Raw genomic sequence first — 22,451 nt, 5'->3', positions numbered from 1 at the left:
GGATCCACTAGAGGTCGCTAGAGCATTGTACAGAAACCCGTTTTGACAGCTTGTTATTTACAGGAGACGTGAAGTCAGCAGATGAAACCGAACTGTCATGTCATTTGGGAGCTTGAGCTTTTTGCGATTGTGGATCTGTTAATAATAAATTGTTTACGAATATAGTCGTGGGTTTCATGGCTTTTTTGAAAAAAACACTCATCCAGCTTGATTTCTGCTTGGTCTTTGATGTGGATTTGAATTTCCATCCACTCTGATCGTCACATTGAGCCACTATGGGTTGATAGTGAAGCTGATTTGCAATTCAGCCAATCAGCGTCCTCGCAGGGGCGGATGTGGTTCGCAGGGGGCACAACAACCAATCACGACGCGGCACACGCTTCACAGAGGCGGGACTTAATCGCTAAATTAAAGTTGGCACACGCCAATCACGCGCAGCTCTCTACCCTGATTGGTCCGCGGTTATGAATGAGGTGGGTCCTGACGACACTAGCTACTGTTGAAATTCCAATGCTAACCAACTTTAGCCAGGCTGCTAATATGTAATTCAGCGGAGAGACACTCGTACGACGCTGCTGTGGATTTAAACGCACATATAAAAGTTGGTTTCCAGCGGAGGGATACTGTTAAATTCGTCTTAATGTTTACTGCTGCGAGTGTCTCCGTCACCCCAGCCAGGACATGTCCGGTTAGCCAGAGCGCGGCTATCGGCGGATAACGAACCCTGGCAGGCGAGCTAGCCCGAGCCAGCCCCGTTCGGACCGCTGGCTCTGCGGCGAGGGTCAGGGTTTGAGCTGCAGCGGTTTCCCCCCGGAGGAGCGGCGACCCCGGATGCTGTGACTACCATGAGTCCCGCGGGCTGCCCCCATGTCAGCAGCTTCAAGGTGGACAACTGGAAGCAGAACCTGAGGGTCATTTATCAGTGTTTCGTGTGGAGCGGGTCGGCGGAGACGAGGAAACGCAAGGTAACAAGTGACAGGCGGAAACGAGTGATTAGAGGAGGAGGGGTGGGGGGACACGGACTCGTGTGTGAGCGTGTGAGTGGGGGGGGGGGGAGAGAGGGAGGGAGAGGACACTTCCCCGCCCTTCCAAAACAACAAACACCAGACAGACGCTACTGATGTTTGCACCCCCCGCCGCCGCCAAACACTCCCTGCGTTCAGTGTGGTTTAGCCTCGACATGTGCATGAGTTGTTAGCATGTTCACCAGTTAACCCCACACAGCCGCACGTTAGCTCCCACCCGAGGAGCTGGGGACCGCATCGTGATGTGATGTGCATTTGTTTTGCCGCTGCAGTGGCTCCACTTCCTCCTCTGGCTCACCGCTGGGGCCACTGCTCCATGCTGCCGTTTCCCCTCTTGTTTTCTGGAGCAAGATGGGATCAAGCAGTCATGAATGTTTCTCGCCACATCCTAATCTAAATAGATGTTACCAAGCAATGTTTATGGTGCGTTTGCACTGCGTGACAGGATCAACAAGGTTTAACTACCACGGCAGGGACACGGTTTTGGTTAGGCTGTCAACAATGAATGTAAGTCAAAGCAAACTGCTAATAAGGGAGAGCTGACCAGTTTGTGTTGCCTCTTTAGGACTTTTCCCAGCATAAACACTGATCCTTGTCAGGCCCAGTAGACCTCATGGGGACCAAAGCCCAGTTCTAATAAAGGCAAAAACGCCATTTCAGAGGCTCGGTTGAAAGTTGGGGGTAAGATGTAAATTGTGGTTCGGTTAAGGTTAGACATGAAATGGTCATGTGTGTGTAACCAATAGACATCCTCTCTTTCATGAGTATGCACTGTCTGTGTTCTTAGTATTAAAACCACCTTTTTATTTTATAGAATCCATAAAACACTAGATATCTACACTATTTGCATGCTTGCATGTGAACATGGATGCACGCCTGCTGCATCTGCATGCACTCTGCACCCGTGTGTGCTCTGGGACGACCCTGCGTCCCCCTGTCATGTGCACGGGATCAGTGGGACCTGGTCGTCCAAAGGGTTTGTACACTGGAGTTTGAATGTTTGCAGGGCCTCCACCCTGAACCCTGAAGAGCAGACAAGACTGGCAGGAGGGCTCTCTCGTGCCTGCTGCATACTACCTCCCTGTGGTGCTACATTTTTTATTGATCGTGGCTCAGTTTTCCATTCAGAGAGCAGCATGTCTCTCACAGGAAAACCCTTACACCAGAGGAGACATAATCTGAGGAGTGAGATTACACTCCTCAGGAGTGATCTTTTTATTTTGTCGTTTAACCTCGGTGTGCATTTTTGAATTTCTGCATTCGTATAGAGACAGTCTCTGGACTTAATCATACATGTTTAGCGTCGGGATGCCATACGTTTTACCAGATATTCCAGGCTCCTACAGAACATCCACTCTGGTTGTGTGTATGTGGCTTCGGAGGAGAAAAAGAGAAAATTATAGTTTCCACATAAAATGTAGCCGGTTTCCTCCATAATTTTTACACAAAGCACTCAATTCTCCCACCATTTACTCTCTTCTCAGTGCTTACTGTAATCTCTAGCATCTGCCCCATAGATGGTCACAAACAACTCTGACATCGAATGCAAAGCATCCATTCACCTTGAGAATTCACAGGCTCCACTGGCGGCAGTGTCGATCACTGAAGTGTCTTATCACATCTGGGTGACAGGTGCACTGGAAGTTATCAGTCCATCACAAAATTAATTTCAAAATGTCCAGTTAAGGCTGTCAGCTTTGTACAACTGCTGCTGCTCCGTCTGCTCAGCACAACAGCACAAAATGGAATCCTAGTGAAAGAGGGCAAATGGGTTATAAACCCAGAGCTGGTGGCAGAAAAGAAGAAACTGTTTTCTGTTACCAGCTTCTCAAATGTGAGGATTTACATTTTCTTGCCATATGATAGTAGGTTACATAAAGGTTTGTACTGTTGGTTTGACAAAACAAGTAATATTAATATATAATTCTGGTCTCTGGAATTATGATGAGCACTTTCTCTTTTTTTGTGACATTTTACCAAACAATGAATTGAGAAAATGATTATGAGATTAGAATAGGGGAATATTACCTACATTTTATATCATAGTATTTCAAAATTAAAAGGGTTACTCCCCTCAAAAGAAGATTCTACCTCATGAGGTATAGACCTGGCAAACATGTTTTGGGAAGAGTTGTCATCCCCATAATGTCAATTAGCCACATCTGTTAGTTGGATGGTTTCATTTCAAAATTACTTTTGTTTTTTCATAATTTTCTTTTTTTTCTTTCACCTTTTGAAATAAGTGCATCTTTGGAGAAAGTGAAAGCTAACATAACTTTTAAAAATTCTTAACCCAAATGAAGAGTGGCTGGCAAAACACACCACAACAACCTGAGGCCGCATCCCGGGCTCCAGATTGCACTATTTGACGAACCTTGATTAAAGCAGAGTAAGAAAATGGTTGTAATAGTCCTCCACACTCTATTAGAATTAATACGGAAACTGTAAGTACAATAGAACTTCTAGTTCTATCATACAGTATATGCTACAGTGCAATGATAATCAGTCTCAAATAAAATAAAGTGTAAGGGAATTTATTTTGGTTAAACTCTTGAGGTAAACTTTTAAGCTTTCCTGCTGGAAATGAAAACTATTGGTGCTGGTACTCATCTGAAATACATGAGCTGCAAGAGGAAGGAGATCAAACCAATTGAATTCCCTGTGGGAGAAATGATCAGAGGAGATAACGGTTCTGAAGTTCTCTGAATAAAAACCATACCACACGTCATGCGTGTCAGTGAAGCCTTAAGCCAATTAGGGCAGAGTTCTGTCGTCACAGAGGTGCTTCCCATTCGCTGCAGCCAGAGGAAAGAGGCTGCTGCGCCTGACTCGTGAAACGAGCCACTTTACTCCCACTAGGTTTTAATGTCATGTGACATTGTGATGCTCTGCAGCACAGGCAGAAGTCAGAAACATTTCTCACCAGCATGCATCATGTTAAGTCAACACTGAGCAGAGTTGCCTTGTGTCTAATGAGCCCATTAGCCACTGGTGACAGTGACGAAACCGCTATTCCGCCCCTACCTACACAAGTTAAATCAAAAACGAAAACACTCGCTAGTTTCAGCCTTAGTTAGTTTATGTTATGTTTCTATTTTTCTTTTCAGCAGAATCAGGCTCGGCGCTTCAGTGTTTAGCTCCACACCAAATCCAGTTGGAACATTTAGCTGTTTAGCTGATTACAGCTGCACTGCATTTGCTTTGCATTTGCTGGTGAGTTTTAAGCTATAGTATCTAACATCCATGCACAATTATATCCTTTAATAGAGATGTGGCATTACCGCGCCACCAACCACCCTAAAGTAGATTCTCAACCTCGGTTACACTTCACTGCCAGTGAAGCGCCTGTGAACGCCCATGCTGCTTTGTTTGAAAATGAAGAAATGCATGAAAGCGCTGCACACAACAAAGAGGAAGAGGGGTTTGTAAAAAAAAACGGCATCGTGATAATGCTTTACCCCTTCACAAGCATTTAAAACAGTTATACCCTAATATATACCTTTACTGTGCATACTTTGCAAATTTGACCATTATAATACTTAGGCCTTACGCAGACTGTTGCTGTCATGGCAGTAAAGGCTGTAAATATGTGTTCATAGACGGGGAGACATGATTTCCTATATGAACGTCCTTAGGGACTAGAGAAGTACACATGTGAACTGTTAGTTTGGCAGGTCTAAGAATGAGTGTGGAGATTGTTGCATATTGATGCCTTTTCATAATTCATGTGCTGTATAAGCACTTATGCAGGGATGGGTGAGTGTGACCGAAATAAGAATCTGTGTTTCTTAGTTTTTTTCATTTTGTATCTTCGTCCATGTTTATGCTGTAGTGAGAAGTGTGATTTAAGGTTTTCTGCCTAAGGGGGTTTAAGGTGGCTGTTAGTCAGGTGTTTGCTGTTAGGAGGGGGTTGTCATTAATGTGGTTTAAGGAATCGTTTTTCAAAATATGTTTATTTCCTTCCTTGTTCTCTTGAGTCCAAGAGGAGAAAACTGATGTGACTTTCTTATCTGGTGGTTAAACATAAAGCTACAGCTTTTTGGACACATTTCTTACAACTTTTTAAATGTCTTTTAAATTAGAACTTAACTGTAATTATGTCATAATGTTAACTGATGGAGACTGAATCAGCAACTACTTGATCAACACGTAATTCTTAATATTCTGTTAAATATTGAAGATTTTTTTTCATATTTGCTAGTCAGAGCTTCACAATTGTGTCGATTTGCTGCTCTGAAAATAAGCAGCATATTACCCAAATATAAAAATAATTGATTCCACCATTCATAAATGTGGTGCATCACATGCTAATGTGCTCTCCACATTCAAACCCTTTTCATGGGACATTATTGGCACTGTCACAAGGCTGTGTGGCAGAATAGAATTTGTGGCATCCACATCATTTCAAAGAGACTTTGATGTCATTAATTCCAGTGCGTGTCGTTCAGTAAAGGTTTTTGTACTGTTTGCATGCATTTCGGTCAGAAGAGGTGGACTGGTGTTAACTTCAAGACAATGCAAAGTGAAACAACACCTCAGTTAGCCACAGACTAGTCATCTCACATGTTGCAACTTATTTTCTTTCTTTCTTTAAACTATTTCAGTCTACATGTTTGTTTCATTTTGTAGGTGACTCTGAAGTGGAACATATTTGTTCAGCACCAACCTTGTGCATTGGCATCATTAGCATCAACATTATAAACATCATCTTCTCTTTGATTTGTGTCCTTTTGTCTTCGCACCTTCCTCCATCTTCTCTCTTCTTCCCACTGTCTTTTCTCATTACCCCTGCACTTTTCTCCCAGGCATTGCTCATTTCTTCTCGCCTCCTCACATTCATGCTGGCTCATTGGCGTGCCAGCTTCTCATCTGCATGCTTTTGAACTGTTTCCTTCTATACTCTCCATCCACAGCTACCCACCCCCCTCATCTTTCCAACACGACTATCAAACAGAATGTTTGTGATTCATTAATATCCATACACTACATAAATCAGGATTGCCATGGGTTCTCCAGCCATTACAGCAAAAAATAAATAAATAGGAAGAGCCAAGTGCGAGACAAATTGCCACATAAACTTGAATATTCTTAGGTTTCTAGACCTCTGTTCATTCACTTACAGCCAAATACACACCACTCTTTCTCATACTTACAAAATTGTCCCCATTAGATTGATTACTAGTTGCTTATTGAGATTCTGTTTAAAGCATCAGAGGCTGAAGAAAAAGAAAAAATTATAATTTACATATTAGTGGAAGTAAAAAAATTGTGTCGTGGCTGGTTTGGTCCAGCAAATGCTTACATATCACATAATGGAGGAAAAGTAGCTTCTGATGTACCGTAATTGAAGCAATTAAAAAATAAAATAATAATGTTACCAGCACAACCTTCAGAAATGTCAGAGGCTGTCACACGAATGTGATGTACGTACATGTCCTTCCTGTAGTTGGATAGCCATTAAATGGAAGAACGAATGATACTGACTCTCTAAACTTGCATCAGTTGATTTTTGTTTGTGGTCGGTTATTGTCAGCCAGATGAAACCAGAGATACTAATGTTGCTAATGTGTCTGTAAGTGCAACAGTTGTGATAACCAATGCTTCTTTCTCTTTGTCGGTCTCCTTTCCTCTGACCCCACCATCCAGGCCAAGTCATGTATCTGCCACATGTGCGGCGCCCACCTGAACAGACTCCACTCCTGCCTCTACTGCGTCTTCTTCGCCTGCTTTGCCAAAAAACACATCCACGAGCATGCCAAGAGCAAAAGGCATAACCTAGGTATGACACACACACCCAAGCAAACACATTAAAATACGCACTGTAGAATTGTTTTTTGACTAAATGTCTCTTCTTGTTATTTTCTTAATGCCCCAAATCCAATTCCCTTTTCCTCTACATGACACTGTGACAAACTGTTCCTACATTAATTATCAGGTGCCTGTTTAAAACACCAAATCAACTTTCCCAGGAAGCTGACCTGCGAGAAGACTTTCTTGCCTACATGTGTATTAAATTTACCAGAACCCCCCCCTCTGATACATACAGACATCAGGTTAGCAGCGGGGGCCAAGAGACTAACCAAATGTTACTGATAGGAAGTGGAGAGGCTAATTACAGTACTAAGTTGCATTAACCTCGATGTGATGGTATAAAAGTCTCTCCAAACTGTTAAGTAGGAGGCAGTATAGTGTTGTCTTGCAGTGAATAAGACGCATCTGAACCAGCCACAGAATTTTGACCCGAATGAATTTTTTATTCTTCCACAGCACCCATTCTCACTACCCATATATTCATTGTCCGCATATGCCATTGAACCAGGTGTGTATTGGGGATTCTGTTGTGCACATGGGTGTCACACCGGCCCATCCACACCTGCAATTAGCCCCAATTGCTTAAATGAGTTGGTACTTGCCTCCTGAGCAGACACACTGACAGTACAAACATCACACACACCTCTGCACACTCTGCCGTCAGTAATGCTGCTTCTCTCAAAACAGAGGCTGCTAAAGGGGCTAATTATACAGTTGAGTGGCTAAGGAAGATGTAGCCTTGTGCGACTGCATGAAACAGTGACAGTTCATAAACACCAGTGTTGCCTTTGTGTGTCCACATTTCATATCAATTCAAAGTTAGTTTTATATTGGACATTAACCCACCTGATGTGTGACACAGAGGCAGCATGAGCGCAAGGAGAGGAGCTGAAGCTGGAATACAGGCAAGCTAAGCACAAGCTGGGTATAAGTGCAAGTGCAGGGTTTTTGATTAAGAGCATTAAAAAATCTTAACTGAAAGACCACCATTTTGAATAAAGATAGGGGGGAAAAGACATATGTTGAATCATTTAGAAACAATCTGGAGTGACAGAGAATGCTATTATGCAACCTGGTGCAACGTCATTGCAGCACAGACAGAAAGGTATTTGAACATCACCTGTGGGATGGCCTTGTGTAACCCATGCGAGGCAGTATATGCATTGGTGAACTTACTAATAAATACTGAGGACTGTTGTGATGGCACATTCAAATTAAGGACATTCACGCATTGTAAAATCTACTTTACTGGGTTGACCTCCCTTGTTTACAAGGCATTTTTTAAACTCAGTTTTTTAAAAGTGCTATATAAATGAAAATTATTATTATAACCAGGCTCCTCCAAAATCCTTCCAAATATTAGGTGTTGTGCATGTGATTTATGAAGTGGAAAAAAACGAGTGGTCTGTGTCTTATTTTGGGATTGTAGGATTATTACTCTAAAACTGTGTATAAAACATTACACAAAAGTTAGTTCAGTGAAAATCTGTTTTTCAGAGACGCACTAACGTTTTTACCACAGCTCACACAGAGGTTGCTTTGTTTGCTGCGTGTTCACAGTGAGAAATGGCAGTCATATTTGAACTCTACGTATTAAATATTTGCATCAGAGACACAGTCTGGATGGATCCAGATTCAAACAAAGACGTGGGTGTTTGCAGAACACCAAGAAGAGTTGGCTGTTCTACCCCATCCCTGCTACTCCCACAGGGACACACAGGATGTAATAATCAAAACATTGCTCAAAAGAACACTGAAATATCGCAGAGGAAATTGCTGACTATTACCTGAAGTCACTCATTAAAAGCAACTGCTGGAAATGGCATGTTTCTTTCTGTGATTTTGTTGTGAAATAAAAGGAAAACCGTCTATGATGAGCTTCGAAAACATTTTCTGTGGTCTTTGCCATATACTCTCTACGCCAGCCAATCATTCGATTTGGTCCAAATGAAATTGGTCGTGTTTTTAACAGTCCTGCGAGGGCCACAGACAACACATTTTTCCTTTTTTCTCAGACGACTTTATTTATTGATGGATTTCAGGACGTGAAGAGGATTTGAATTAATGAGAAAAAGTGTTTCAGACACAAATTACCAGCCCTACCTTTAAGCGATGGTGTTTTGATGATGGTGGCCAAAATCTTTGATTGGGTTGAGATCTGGTGAATGTAAAGCATCTGATTCACATAATTTTTAAAGCCCAACCAATTTAATGCCAGGGCTCTAATGAAAATGCCCAACTGAATTTTCATTCAAAGGACTCAAAAATAGCTTTATTTTACATTCTCCACATAATAGAATCAGGTTGTTTGAGTGAAGTGCATCAGACTGCAGTGTCTGGAGGAGAACTGTGCTGCAGCAGAGACACTCAGGATTGTCCATGACAAAAGCTGGGTTTGGCAGATGTTGGGAACCTGCTGATTTGTTTTCACGAAGGCTCCTTTTACTCTGCATTATCGCTCAGCTCAGGAAGACCCCCTCTGGTGTGTGTGTGTTTTCCACGGATTGTAATTGTGACTTTAATTAGGTTAGCTGCTGATTTATATGTTGCAAAGAGAAATTATAACATTAAATAAGGAACAGCTCTCAGAAGACTGGTGAGGAGGTAATTAAGTCGTCTTCAACAAACCCTGTGAAATTAGCCTCCATTAAACTCCGGCCCCTCCTCTTCTCCTCCTCCTCCTTCTTCTCCTCCATATTTTTGCCGTTCCATCTCTTCAAACCTTTTCATGCATTTGAATTCATTTTCACTCCATATTACTTGTATTCTGTTTGCAGCCTCGTACTGGGATAATCTCTCCGTCTCTGTCCACCATTTCTCTTCTTTTACCCTCCTCTTGTTCCCATGGTTACCTGATGACCCTTTCGATATTCAGAATTGTAGCAGGATTTCATCTAATTCTACTTGTACCATTACTTTTCTTGCCATTTCTGCAGATCCAGTACTGTAGCTTAATTCCGTACCCCCTTACTTTCCTCCATCCTATCACCCCTCCTTTTTCCCACCCATAGCTGCAGTGGATGCCAGGAGAGGCCTGCAGGCAGGTTGTCATGGCAACAGCAAACAGGTAGCTGCAGGGCACAGAGCAGGTGAAATGAGGGAAGGAGTGGAAGGGACCGTTTTTGGTGAACATTTAAGAGAGTTTATGACAGTGAGAGATTGCAGCTCCCTCCTCCACCTCACCTTTTGACTTCCCTGATGCTCTCTCCATCCCTCGCTGTGTCTCGCTGTCGTCCACTGTGTTAACAGATTGGGGATAAGTCGGCAGATAAGCCCCTGCTACCTGACATCGCAGAACCATGGCAACGTGGTCTGAATAAAAAGAGATGAAGCAGTTCACACGGCTTGTAGCTGCTCACAGCCCCATTATTACCCAGAGACAATCAAATAAAACTGTGTCCCTGCATTTAAATTAAACAGCATTCTGTTCTCCCTCTCATTCTCTGTCCTTCCAGCTATTGACCTGCTGTATGGAGGAATTTACTGCTTTATGTGCCAAGACTACATTTATGACAAAGACATGGAACAGATTGCCAAAGAGGAGCAAAGGAAAGCATGGAAAATGCAAGGTATGACGGTATCAAACACCCTGAGCCGTGCTCGTGTGCCACGACAAGAGATATTTAAAGTGTTAAAAATTCTTTGCTATAAGATGCACATACAGTATTTAGAGATAAAGATATCACTTAACTGGTCCCACACAGTCGCTCAGCACTCAACACACTGAACTGAACAGATGTTTCCTGCAATTAAACAAGGATAAAAGAGAATGAAATGTGTTTTGAGCCACAGAAAAGCAATAGTAGTCTTTTATACATTAAATCACTGAGACCAAGAACGTGTAGCTATGTGAAGTTAGTCTCTCGCAACAGGATCTGGTCACACGAGACAAAGAACATGGTGGAAGCTCTAAGGCAGATGTTGGTGAAATACTGTGTAAATGCCACATTTCTCTGAAGCCATTTAATAAGACATCTGTAACCATGAGAATATAGTTGCATTGAAGGTTATCATCCACTTCTTTGCATGACCAAAAAATTTGAGTCCAACACAACTTTCATATGGAATCAAATATGTTTGTACAGCACTGTAGTTGTTTTTAAGTCTACTTTTTAGAGACTGTTATAACATTTCTTTCTCACCTTGTATAGTTTCAGCAGATTAAATTGTTTGGCTGTTAAATGGTTGTGTACAAATAAACTTGCCTTCCCAACACTCAAAAATCGCATGATGCAAACGTGTCTTTCTTTTCAGGCATAGGGGAGAAGTACTCAACGTGGGAGCCCACCAAGAGGGAGCTGGAGCTGCTCCGCCACAACCCCAAGAGGAGGAGAATCACCTCCAACTGTACTATTGGTACTTTCTTTCTCGCCTTCTGTGACTCATCCTCTCCCTCCCTCACTCACTCACACATACACACAAAGCTTATCTAGTTTTTAGTTGCTATTTGCCAATTTGGGCCGCTCTCAGACTTGCACTGAACTCCAGATAATCCCCTGAAATTTTCCGGAGGGGTTATATGTGAGCACACAAAGTCGTCTCAGAAGAAACTCTGGACATTCTGTGAGGTCCCCCTAGTAAATACTCTGGAGAATGTGAGAATACAGCAAAATTATGTCCTTGCAATGAGCAAGTTGGTGTGTTATTGCAAAGGACAAAAAACTGAAACAAACAAAAAGAATACAATTACCTGAGGATGAAAAAGAGGAGCCATACACGTTGAAAACATTATTGCTGCAAGTACTGTGTTTGGAGCTCACCTCCTCCTCATTCTCCCTCTGCTGTAGACTTACTGAACTATTATACACTCACTGGCCACTTTATTACGTACACCTCACAGTCAGAACCAATCCAACTCAGCAGCTCTGCCATGACTCCTACTTTTTCAAAGCTTACACATGTAGGAACGAGGTCATGAATACAAGCGGCATAAATGTTCTTTGTCGGGTGGCTGGGCTCAGCCTTAGAGATAGGGTGAGGAGTTCCGACACCCGGAGGGAGCTTGGAGTAGAACTGCTGCCCCTTCACGTTGGAAGGTGAAAGTCGAGGTGGTTCAGGTATGTAGCCAAGATGCCTCTTGTGCACCTTCCGTTAGAGGTTTACCACGCATGCCCAGATAGGAGGACACCACGGTGTAGATGCTGAAGTCACTGGAGGGATTGCATATCCCATCTGGCATGGGAACACCCTGGCATCCCCCAGGAAGAGCTGGAAAAGCATGGCTAGGGAGAGGGATCCCTATGGGATGTCCTATTTACCCGGCTAAGTGGAAGACAATGGAGGGATGTGATGTTCAGTTTTTGTTGACACTGCCAGAGATAATCTACTCTGATTTTATTCAAAATGGTAGTGGGTGATGTACTGGACTGCATTGAAAGGTAGTTCTAATATTTTGTCCATCTCATTTCCAAACACAAGAAGCCAAAAATATCATCGTCATGTTGAATTATAGATTAGATATGTACAGCCCGAGGTAATGGATGGACAGTGAGCGGTGTTTGTTATTGTGTTTCGAGAAAAACAGTAGCACATGTTTGTAGCAGCAGGGAATCTTGAAAGGAGGCAGTGTGTGGGAGAGAGAAGCGCTGACATACATTTAACACCTTGGAGCAGCCTGCAGTGATCTGATTGAGCACCATTAACATCCCTTAGGTGTGGGGAAATCCCAGGCCAGGGTGCTCATCTCATCTGTGAAGACACTACCTACCTCCATCTATCTATCACTCCTTCCATCCTTCCTCTCCCTCCTGCTCTGTCCTTCTTTTCTTCCACCTCCCCTGTGTGTACGTGTTGTTTAGTCTGCTGTAATCTGAAAAGGGTTTCCCTGCATGCAGTTCAACATTGCCCCAGGGACAACATAGTGTGTGTGTGTGTGTGTGTGTGTGTCTCACGTTGGCAGCACTGCAGCCTACTTTCTCCACTGCAACAGCCAAAGAAAAATTATCTGGCTGTTTTTGAGCAGTTTCTCTCTGTCCCGGTTTCTTTATTCCTCCCTGTCTCGTCACCCCATTCTTTCTATTCTAATCTATTCTTTGTTGCCCACTTCTTATTTAACTATTTATCCAATTTTTTCTCCTCCGCTCCATTCTCAGGCCTCCGCGGTCTGATAAACCTGGGCAACACATGCTTCATGAACTGCATTGTCCAGGCGCTGACGCACACTCCGCTATTGCGTGACTTCTTCCTGTCTGACCGACACAAATGCGAGATGCAGAGCAACTCCTGCTTGGTGTGTGAGATGTCACAACTCTTCCAGGAGGTACCTTTTTCATTTATTTTGTTTGTATGTTTTCAAATAAAAGCAAAGAGATAAGAGATGTGGTAGACACCCACATGTCCTCTGTAGTTCTACTCAGGCCATCGCTCTCCTCACATCCCGTTCCGCCTCCTCCACCTGGTGTGGACTCACGCCCGTCACCTGGCTGGTTACGAGCAGCAAGATGCCCACGAGTTCCTCATTGCGGCGCTGGACGTCCTGCACCGACACTGCAAAGGTCAAATGGACAGACACACACAGGCCACATCCACACTACTGCATTTTTGTTTGAAAAAGCATCAACTCTGCTTCAGATAAGCCTGACGTCCACACTACTCCAGAGTTTTTGAGCCACTAAAGCAGAGAAGTTTGGAAACCCTGCTGGCACGGTTATAGTTTAAAAACTCTGACGTTGCTTTTTAGGACAAGCAGAAACTGAGATGTTTGGAAACTATGATGTAGACACTTGCAACCACTTGCTGATTGGGCCGTTACTGTCATGACGTAGCCTTCGCAGATTGTTCAGGCTCCTATCACGGGACCCCCCTTCCAGAAAAAAACAACCGGCATTAGCCTCGGCTACCAGTGTAGAACATTGATAATCAATTACCAGCGATGCTGACCCTGTTGTGCAGTTAAATTCTGCATTTAATGGTTAACATTCGTAAGAGACAAGCTATTATTCGAGCAATCTGCGACAATTCTGCAGCTTACAACCAAATGCTTCCTGTTTACGTACGTGAGTGGTCACATGATCTGTGATTTCAGATGTCTTAATATGGACGGGGATTAAAACTGATACGGAGCCAAAAACAGCGCAATCCTGTGTGTGAGAGACAGAGTTTTAAGTTTTGGTTTGAAAATCCTCTTTTCAAGTGAAAACAGAGAATGGATGTAGCCACAGACAGTTTGATTTACCATTTATAGTGTAAACGCAGCTGGAAAAGAACAAGACTTAGGGTCTTCGCTCACCAAGTCAAATGATCAAATGGATCCCGAACAGCTCAAAAAAACTCTCTACAATGCCTTTGAACCTGTTCTGAAAACATTAATGAGGTTTAATGACAAAGTAAGAGTTTCGTAGTCGGTGTGTGAACTTGATTTACAAAATTTGAGGTTGCTTAAATTTTTTTAACTTTACACAATTCCGGAAGAAAAATATGGACTTGGTGTGCAAAGATCTTTAGACGAGAAGATGTGAAAGGAGTGAGGGGGGAAACAGGGAGGATGGAGAGGAGGAGAGCTGGAGTGGAGAAGAGAGGATGAGAGAGGGAGAGATGAAGCGACACTGACTCTCTTAGATCTCTGTGCCTCTCTGCAGTTTATAAGCAGAGAGGGAAACTGTGAAGTCACACAACACTGCTTTTAGTGACTGTGTGTGTTTGTGTGCGTGTGTGTGCGCAGATGATAACGGAAAGAAAGCCAACAACCCAAATCACTGTAACTGCATCATCGACCAAATCTTCACAGGGGGCCTGCAGTCTGACGTCACCTGTCAAGTCTGCCAGTAAGTGTTTGTGTGTCTGCGTGTGTGTGCTCTCAGGAGACAATATGAAAAATGTGAAGAGTAATAGAGAGGATGTGTTGTCTTAAGTGCTGCTGCTACATTGATCCTGTCTCGACCAAACAGCAGTTCAAAAATGACACTCTTCAATTGCTCCTCGCTGTCAGAACGCTCTAATCTCTCTCTTTGAGGTGACCCTCCTGCCTCTACGCCACCGTTCTCACAGACACACACAGACACACACACACACACAGACACACACACACACACACACACACACACACACAGACACACAGACACACACACACACATACATATGCAGTGCACTGCAGCAACAAGACCCTTTAATGGCTTACAGTCTGTAAAGCTAATCTCTAGTTCCACCTGGTGGCCAGAGGGACCATTGGAGCTTCATGATTTGAGACGCATTTTTTCATGCACACCCTCAGGGAGCCATGTTTACTAAGAAAATATAAATCCTCTGGAAAAATTTGCAGCTGCAATGTTGCATGTATACGTCTTATGCTTTACCAAGAGCAGGTGGTTAGGCTGTTAGTACTTGGACTGCCCCTCCAGATGCAGAACCTCCAGATGTGGTGCCAATACAATCTAAAGGTCTGTCCATCCATCATCAACACTGCTTATCCTGTAAGGGTCGCGGAGGGGGGAGCTTTTATTTGGTACAAAATAATTATCTTAATAGGAAGCAAATTACTCTGATTCTCATTATAAGAACTTAAGTTTTATGGCGTATACAACCATCAAGTTGGTCTTTTACAAATTGTATGACCTTTTGAAAGTTCGGATACTGATTCCCAACACACACACAAGTACATCAGTAAACTCAGACTGTGATAATTGCCATTTTTGCTTTATAGTGAAAACCATTAGTGAGGTGGCTGTTACATTTCTTGACTTGAGCTGAATTTCCAATGATGTCACATCATAAATAAGGGAAGTTAGGTGTCCTAACAGCACCCCCTGCTGATTTTGAACACCTCACAACAAGAAGGTGCTGCATTTTGCGCTCCAGGCCGTGTGTCCGCCTTCATGTGTCAGTGCTGTGACGGACTGGACACCTGCACAGGCTGAACCCCACCCCTGCTCCAAACCTGCTCCAATCCTTTGCAACCCTGCAAAAAAGATGGTCTCCTCCAAGGTTTTCCCAGGTCAAAAACGCTATCAGCTGGTTGTGAATCGTCAACTGGCGGTGCTCAGCTGCAGAGTGCACCCCTGAATGGCATTCAACAGCAGAGTAATCTTCACAGCCCAGATGAACAAGCTTAGCTGGCAACATAAGCAGTGCAAGGGTCTAAGCCAGCAGCTAAATTGATGCCAGAATGAATTTTCTGCCCCCTTCTTTTGTCTCCGTCTAATTTAAATGCCTGACATAATAAGGGAAAACTACAAATCACAGTGTGTGTGAGTCTCCTATCAAATGGGTAACACATGATACACAGAAACTCCTTAAATCTATATTAGAGATGTACTGTACAGCATTTTCCTTCTCTCTCACACGCTCATCATCTTCTCTGTCTCTCTGTCCTCCTCTTCTTAGTGGTGTTTCAACAACCATAGACCCATTCTGGGACATCAGCCTGGACCTGCCGGGATCCTCCACGCCGTTCTGGCCCCTCAGCCCCGGAGGAGACGGATCGGCCCTCAACGGAGAGAGTCACACAACCGGAGCCACAACGCTCACAGACTGTCTCCGCAGGTAACTGACCCAGCGAACAAACATCGTCATGGAATATTCAGCATGTAGTCACATACGCGGGACAGCGTGGGTTTCAAGAACACAAACGCCGACCTCGGCTGGGAAAAGGTTGCTGAGGTGGGATGAGAATCTATAAAAAATACATTTAAACATTCTAGTTTTTGAACTAACGTCTGTTCTGTGGCTGCAATAAATAAAGTACAAGGCAAAAAATTGAATGCAAGCTTGCAAACTTGTAACACCCTGAACTACATCTATATTATGATCTTAAATGCAGTTTTCTTAGATATATTTTTCGAAGATATGTATTTATTGTTTTTAGTGTTCTAGCTCAGTCAGCAGGTAGAGCACTGGGATCGGTGCTGAACAAGGGTAAACAATGTGGTAATATGGGATTATACATACATAATCAATGTCCTTTGGCTGCCTGTGCCTCTGGTGTTCAGGGTCTGTGAACATAAAAACTGTACCATCATAGAGTCATTCAACCCTTTTTGGGAGTTCACTAATTTACTTTACTTTTGGCCACTAGTGGAGATATGTGTTTTTTGTGATAAGAGCTAACAAAAACATTTGCTCTTGGCCTGTTACATTCTGCCTCTATATGTTGCACATCCCTCACCAGAATGCTTTGGAGATTTGTGTTGTGAACACGTCTGAGTGGAGAATCTCCTGCTGTGTTGTGCATGTGTGAAAGGCAAACTCCAGAGAAAGTCCTGAACCAATTCTCTGGACAGTCACCGATGGCCATGTCTGAAAACGGCTATAAATAATGGGTATAATGTAGAAATTTACGTGATATCTGTATGTGCACATTAACGTTTAGGAACATTACCAGGTTTAATTCCACTTTAGAGGAATACAGACTGTTCGATGTGTGAGCTCTGAGAAATTGAGAATGAGGTTAAAACATTTTTGTCCTTCACATGTGCCGTTTTCTTTTTGTTGGAGGATTAAGAAAGACTTAAGTTGTGCTTTAGGAAGGGAAGTTATTGTTCCAGCAGATTTCTCCCTTGGTGTAATATGACTTAAGTCATCTTAGTTTAATATCTCATTCAGTAATGCACTTTGACATTTAACTCTTTTGTGCAGGTATGCATGTTTCACTCGCAGTAGGGGGCAGGCTACGACTGTCTGTGACAGTGATAGGCAGGTGTTTCACTTTGTAGAGTGAGAAAAAGCTGTGGTCTGTGCCCGCTGCTGCATCGACAACCTTTATGCTTTGCCAGTCCTGCCACAAAGTCATTAAAGTGCGCTGTTTTCTACACCATACTGTTGCAGTCTGAGTGGTGTAACACGCACCAGCATTGTCATGTAATTTTGTGTTTTCGCTGTCTGTTTTGCAAAAAACACCTAAAATATCAGAAGGATGCCTGCCCTGTTTGGACAGGTCGGGTATAAGAATGACAGACAGGCACAGTCGATTCATTTTACCCACACTACCATGTCCCGCCTGTACAGCTGGTAGTTCGCCTGAGCATCCTGCCTTCAGTCATGTACAAATAAACCCCAAGTATTTTCATTCTCCAGCCTCCAGACTCCACCCCTTCATGGCGTGCGCTGCTGCATCTGCTCTGGTCTTACATCACATACTATGTCAGATATTGTGCTGTATTTACTATGCTATCACCATATTTCAAATCATGGATTATTTCTTGTGTGTATCAAATTCACTGTTCTAGCTCCATCATGGCATTAACCGTCAGAGCATTTTATTTCCTATTCAAAACAGACACAAACTCAGAGACAACACCAATCTGAAATCACTTCCCTCAGTCATCACACTAAACCCTCAGAGAGCAGTGAGCAACGTGTACAGATACGCTTCCCTGAAACTAATTCCTGTTCATCCCCAATTTACTGGAGCAGAGACACCGGGTGGCTGCAGCAGCATCGCTAAAAACACACATACACTCGCATATGCACACATACACGTGCACTAAATCCTGTCCCCTCTCCTCTAGGTTCACCAGACCAGAGCACCTGGGCAGCAGCGCTAAGATCAAGTGCAGTGGTTGCCATAGTTACCAGGAATCCACTAAGCAGCTGACCATGAAGAAGCTGCCTATTGTGGCCTGCTTTCACCTCAAAGTAAGAGTGTGTGTGTGTGTGTGTGTGTGTGTGTGTGTGTGTGTGTGTGTGTGTGTGTGTGTGTGTGTGTGTGTGTGTGTGTGTGTGTGTGTGTGTGTGTGTGTGTGTGTGTGTGTGTGTGTGTGTGTGTGTGTGTGTGTGTGTACTCATTTTTGTTACCTCATTAGGTCCTAATGAGGCAAAATTTAATTTCTAAGGTCCTGGTTAAGGTTAGAAATAAGGTTTTGGTTAGGCTGTACACAATGAATGGAAGCCAATGCAAAGACCTTATGAGAATAGCAGCGCAATCCTGTGTGTGTGAGAGATTGGTTGGTTATCAGCAGAGCTGTAACACTTGCATGTGTGGTTTTCAGAGGTTTGAGCATTCAGCCAAACTACGGCGGAAGATCACAACGTACGTCTCCTTCCCACTGGAGCTGGACATGACGCCCTTCATGGCCTCCAGGTGAGCACAGTCCAAATGAAGATTGGAAGCTCTCAAATTAAAACTGAAAAAGAAAATCAAGTATGTTGTTTATAAACTTTAAAAAAAATCTTAGATGAATGGAAGAGAGACCTGTGTTGAAGAAGTAATAACAAATAATAACGTTTCAGTTATTCAGGCATGCGCCATATTGTCAAGTTTTAAAAGGTCTACCTCTGTGACTCTCACGTGTTGCTTGTGTTGTGTGTGATTCAGTAAAGAGAGCAGGATGAATGGGCAGTACCAACAGACCATGGACCCCTTCAACAACGACAACAAGTAAGACGAACATCTCAACAAACATGTCTCCTTTGCATTCCCAGGCTGCTTCATCCTGCCTTAGTGCCCACCTGTGTATTCAGTGTAGAGTGCGACTCGGGCCACAATTTTCTGTCTGAGCCAAGAGAAAATGTGTAAAGTCCGACCTGAACCCGACAGGTGTTCTGTTTGTTGTGTCCGAACCCCGACCTGTGCCTGAGGTTTTCTCTGATTATAGCGAAGCGCGTAGAAAATCCAGGAGCTGAAATTACCGAACCTGATCTCAACCTTAATATAATTTCAAATACCTGCTCTGTGACATCATTTTATTTATTTCACTGGAGAGAATATACAAACTAGTTGTTCTCTAGTGGATCAAATGCTGATTGTGAATTTGTAAACTGCTGGCGAGTCAAACATCGAACCTGTTTTCCATCTGCATTTGAAATCCTTGTACTTCTACTGCTATTATACGTGTTCCAGCTGTTCCTTCCTTACTTTTAAAGAACTACAGAGACACTGATGTAAATCTTCACAGTCTGTTTTGTAAAAGAAGGTATATCTTCTGTTTCATGAACCCTTTCCTCTTTCTCTTTTTCTATCCGCGTTAGGTATAGTCTGTTTGCTGTGGTTAACCACCAGGGGACACTAGAGAGTGGCCATTACACCACCTTCATCCGGCAGCACAAGGACCAGTGGTTCAAATGTGACGACGCCATCATCACCAAGGCCAGCATCAAGGATGTGCTGGACAGTGAAGGGTGAGCATTGACGATGCCGCCTCATGCTCTGAAACATAGACTCTATGTAAAGATGGACAACATGGCTGCTCCATAAAGGTGAAGCAAAGTAAACTTGATCGCCCCCTTGTGGCTGGCTGCAGTATAGGTCATAAACCCCTACTCTTCCATGTACTCTTTAACCAAATTTCTCAAAGATGGTATCTGTCATATTAGCGAATTCTGATGTATGTTCAACTGTTTCAGTGTCAGTGGGCAGGTCATCAGCGACCGAATGGCGGAGCCGCATTGGCAGAACTAGACAAGTTAACTTGCTGTTTTCAAAACATGTCTGATTTAGGGACGTCTGACACACCACCTGCAAATGTGCGATTGTCGCTTTTTCTGTGTTGATCTCAACATGAGCCAAATGTTGATCTCCTCAAGTGTCGCAATCTTTGTTTATGTTTCAAGAAAGACCGGTGTGAGTCAAACATTATAGAGAGGAGCACTCTACAATCACCAGTCCTAGTTCAGAGTTGTGCCCTCTATTGGAATCCTGCAGTAACGCGTAGTACAAGTCCGTGGATCGTAGCGTTCACGACGCAGCCGGTTGCCTACACGCGCGTGTGGTTAAACAGCCAGTTTACCACGGGCCTCAGTGTTGTTGCAAACTGATGCTTTGCTGCTTCTATCTCCGTAGGTACCTCTTGTTTTACCACAAACAGTTCCTGGAGTATGAATAGTCCCCTGCATCAGCACAGCCGGCAGGAAGAACTGAGGGTTGACGCAAGAGGAGTTGCATGGGAACAGGTAACACAGTGACCAGAGAGGCAAAGTAAACAGAAACACAAGCCTACCTGAATCATTCTGAGTCGCACCTCTCACTCTATCATGGAACCACGCGTAGGACATACGAGTCATGTTCCTCTGTACGACATTTAAGACTGAGCCATTTGATGTGCGGGGATAGAACCAAGATGCAAGGAACCAAACAAAATGCGCTGAAGGGATCTTTGCGTACCTGCAAACATTTTTCACCAGACTTCAGGAGACGAAGAAGGAAACGATGAGAAGGAATTCACTACAAGATCTGTCGGCCCATTTTCAGAAAACAGACGAAAGGGCAAAAAGGTTCTTTTCAACCTTATTCTATCTGGGGAAGGTTTACATGATCACAAATGCTGTTCTTCACCAAGGTCCGGCTTCATGCTCGCACAGCTGCATATATAACAAGAAACAGAGCGTCGGGCTCTGCTTTAGCTAAGGAAGTGATTTAATTTAATTTCTTGGGTGTGTTAGACAAACACTTTTCTAAAGCACTCACCTACACACACTCCTCCAAATGACCAAATATTTCAAAGAAGGAAGTTTTATTATGCATTTTTGTTCCAAATGCAAAGAGGGGGGGGTGCAGGGGCATCGCTTGACAAATTGTTACAAAAAATTGTACAGATTCTGTTCATTACTCATGACTTTGTAGTTGTCTAGGAAATGTTCTGTGAAACAAGGACATGAATTTAAAGGATCTGTTATGTTCTGCCTTGCTGCTTCCAACAGTCACAGGGGAAATGGATAACACAGTGAATAATATATTTTTATACATAGTTTCGTTTACGGTTTTGCATTCTCTCCCTAAACTCTCACATTGTTCGTGTGTGTTGCATTGTGCTGTCAAATGTGTTTTGTTTTTCTCACACAAAAGCAACATAGTGCAGATCATTTTCATGAAAATGCTGCTACAGCCGCTTTCTTTCTGCTTGATTTGTCTAATATAGCTTTTGGGTTCAAATTTTGTGCAACATCTCCACGATAAAGATGCGTTCAATGTCTGTCTTCAAGATGCCGTTTCAGGTAAACGGTAAAAAAAAAAACAGAAAGTTGAACGAGGAAGGTGTTTTTTTTTTTTTTTGGGTGTGTATAAAGGGTCAGAAGCTCGATCTCGCAGTATTAACCGTCGGCCGCATGTCGCTCTAATTTGGTGTGTTTGTATATATGTGTGCGTGCGTGTGTGCGTGTTTGTGTGTGTGCACGTGTATGTGCCCGAGGAAGGGGGGGGGGGTGAGCTCGGTGTATGTGTTTGTATAAAATATTACTGCGTATAAAGAGGAAGAAGAAGAAAAAAAACCCAGTGCGTATGTGTTCCTGTTTGTATGCACGTGTGTTGTACGCGTGCGTATGTACCGTATGTCCGTGTACTGAATCAGTACTTGCATTCAGCATGCCGTCTGAGCTGGGTATCACAGTTTGATAGGATTTTTTTCCACATGTTGATGATGTATGTAAAAGTATCTATGTACAGTTTGTATGTAAGAGACAAATGGTGAAACCTCAAGTCAATTAGTTCCTTAATATCGCTGGATCCAGCCACAGGGGGTCGTGATAGGAAAAAGAAAGCGATCGACCCGATCAGTCATTCCTCGCACACATGTAACTGCTGCAAGAACTGGACACAGTGATTGAAAGACACTCAAATAAAGAAATATCTATATCTGTAGACTCCTTTGTGTTGCTTGTTTATTTATCATATATGAAACATGTTCTTTTTATATTACACGTACACACAATATTCTGTGCCTATAATACAGACAGTGTCTGCTATGAAGT

General features: G+C 43.2%; 1 protein-coding gene across 1 annotated transcript; it reads left to right on the top strand.

The window, feature by feature from the left end:
* The first annotated feature begins 452 nt into the window (after positions 1–452).
* usp22 (ubiquitin specific peptidase 22) lies at positions 453–22,343 on the top strand. The gene is made up of 13 exons (XM_034569812.1): positions 453–965; positions 6,672–6,804; positions 10,292–10,405; positions 11,091–11,192; positions 12,929–13,095; positions 13,183–13,330; positions 14,497–14,599; positions 16,155–16,313; positions 18,278–18,404; positions 18,758–18,849; positions 19,084–19,146; positions 19,737–19,886; positions 20,548–22,343. Exons 1-13 carry the CDS (start codon positions 846–848, stop codon positions 20,588–20,590), a joined length of 1,521 nt encoding a protein of 506 aa, XP_034425703.1. The 5' UTR covers positions 453–845; the 3' UTR covers positions 20,591–22,343.
* The last annotated feature ends 108 nt before the right edge of the window (positions 22,344–22,451 follow it).

The sequence above is a fragment of the Hippoglossus hippoglossus genome, chromosome 19 (assembly GCF_009819705.1).
Source record: "Hippoglossus hippoglossus isolate fHipHip1 chromosome 19, fHipHip1.pri, whole genome shotgun sequence".
NCBI lineage: Eukaryota > Metazoa > Chordata > Actinopteri > Pleuronectiformes > Pleuronectidae > Hippoglossus > Hippoglossus hippoglossus.
The sequence above is the reverse complement of the archived record's forward strand: the minus strand, read 5'-3'. Positions and strand labels throughout refer to the sequence as shown.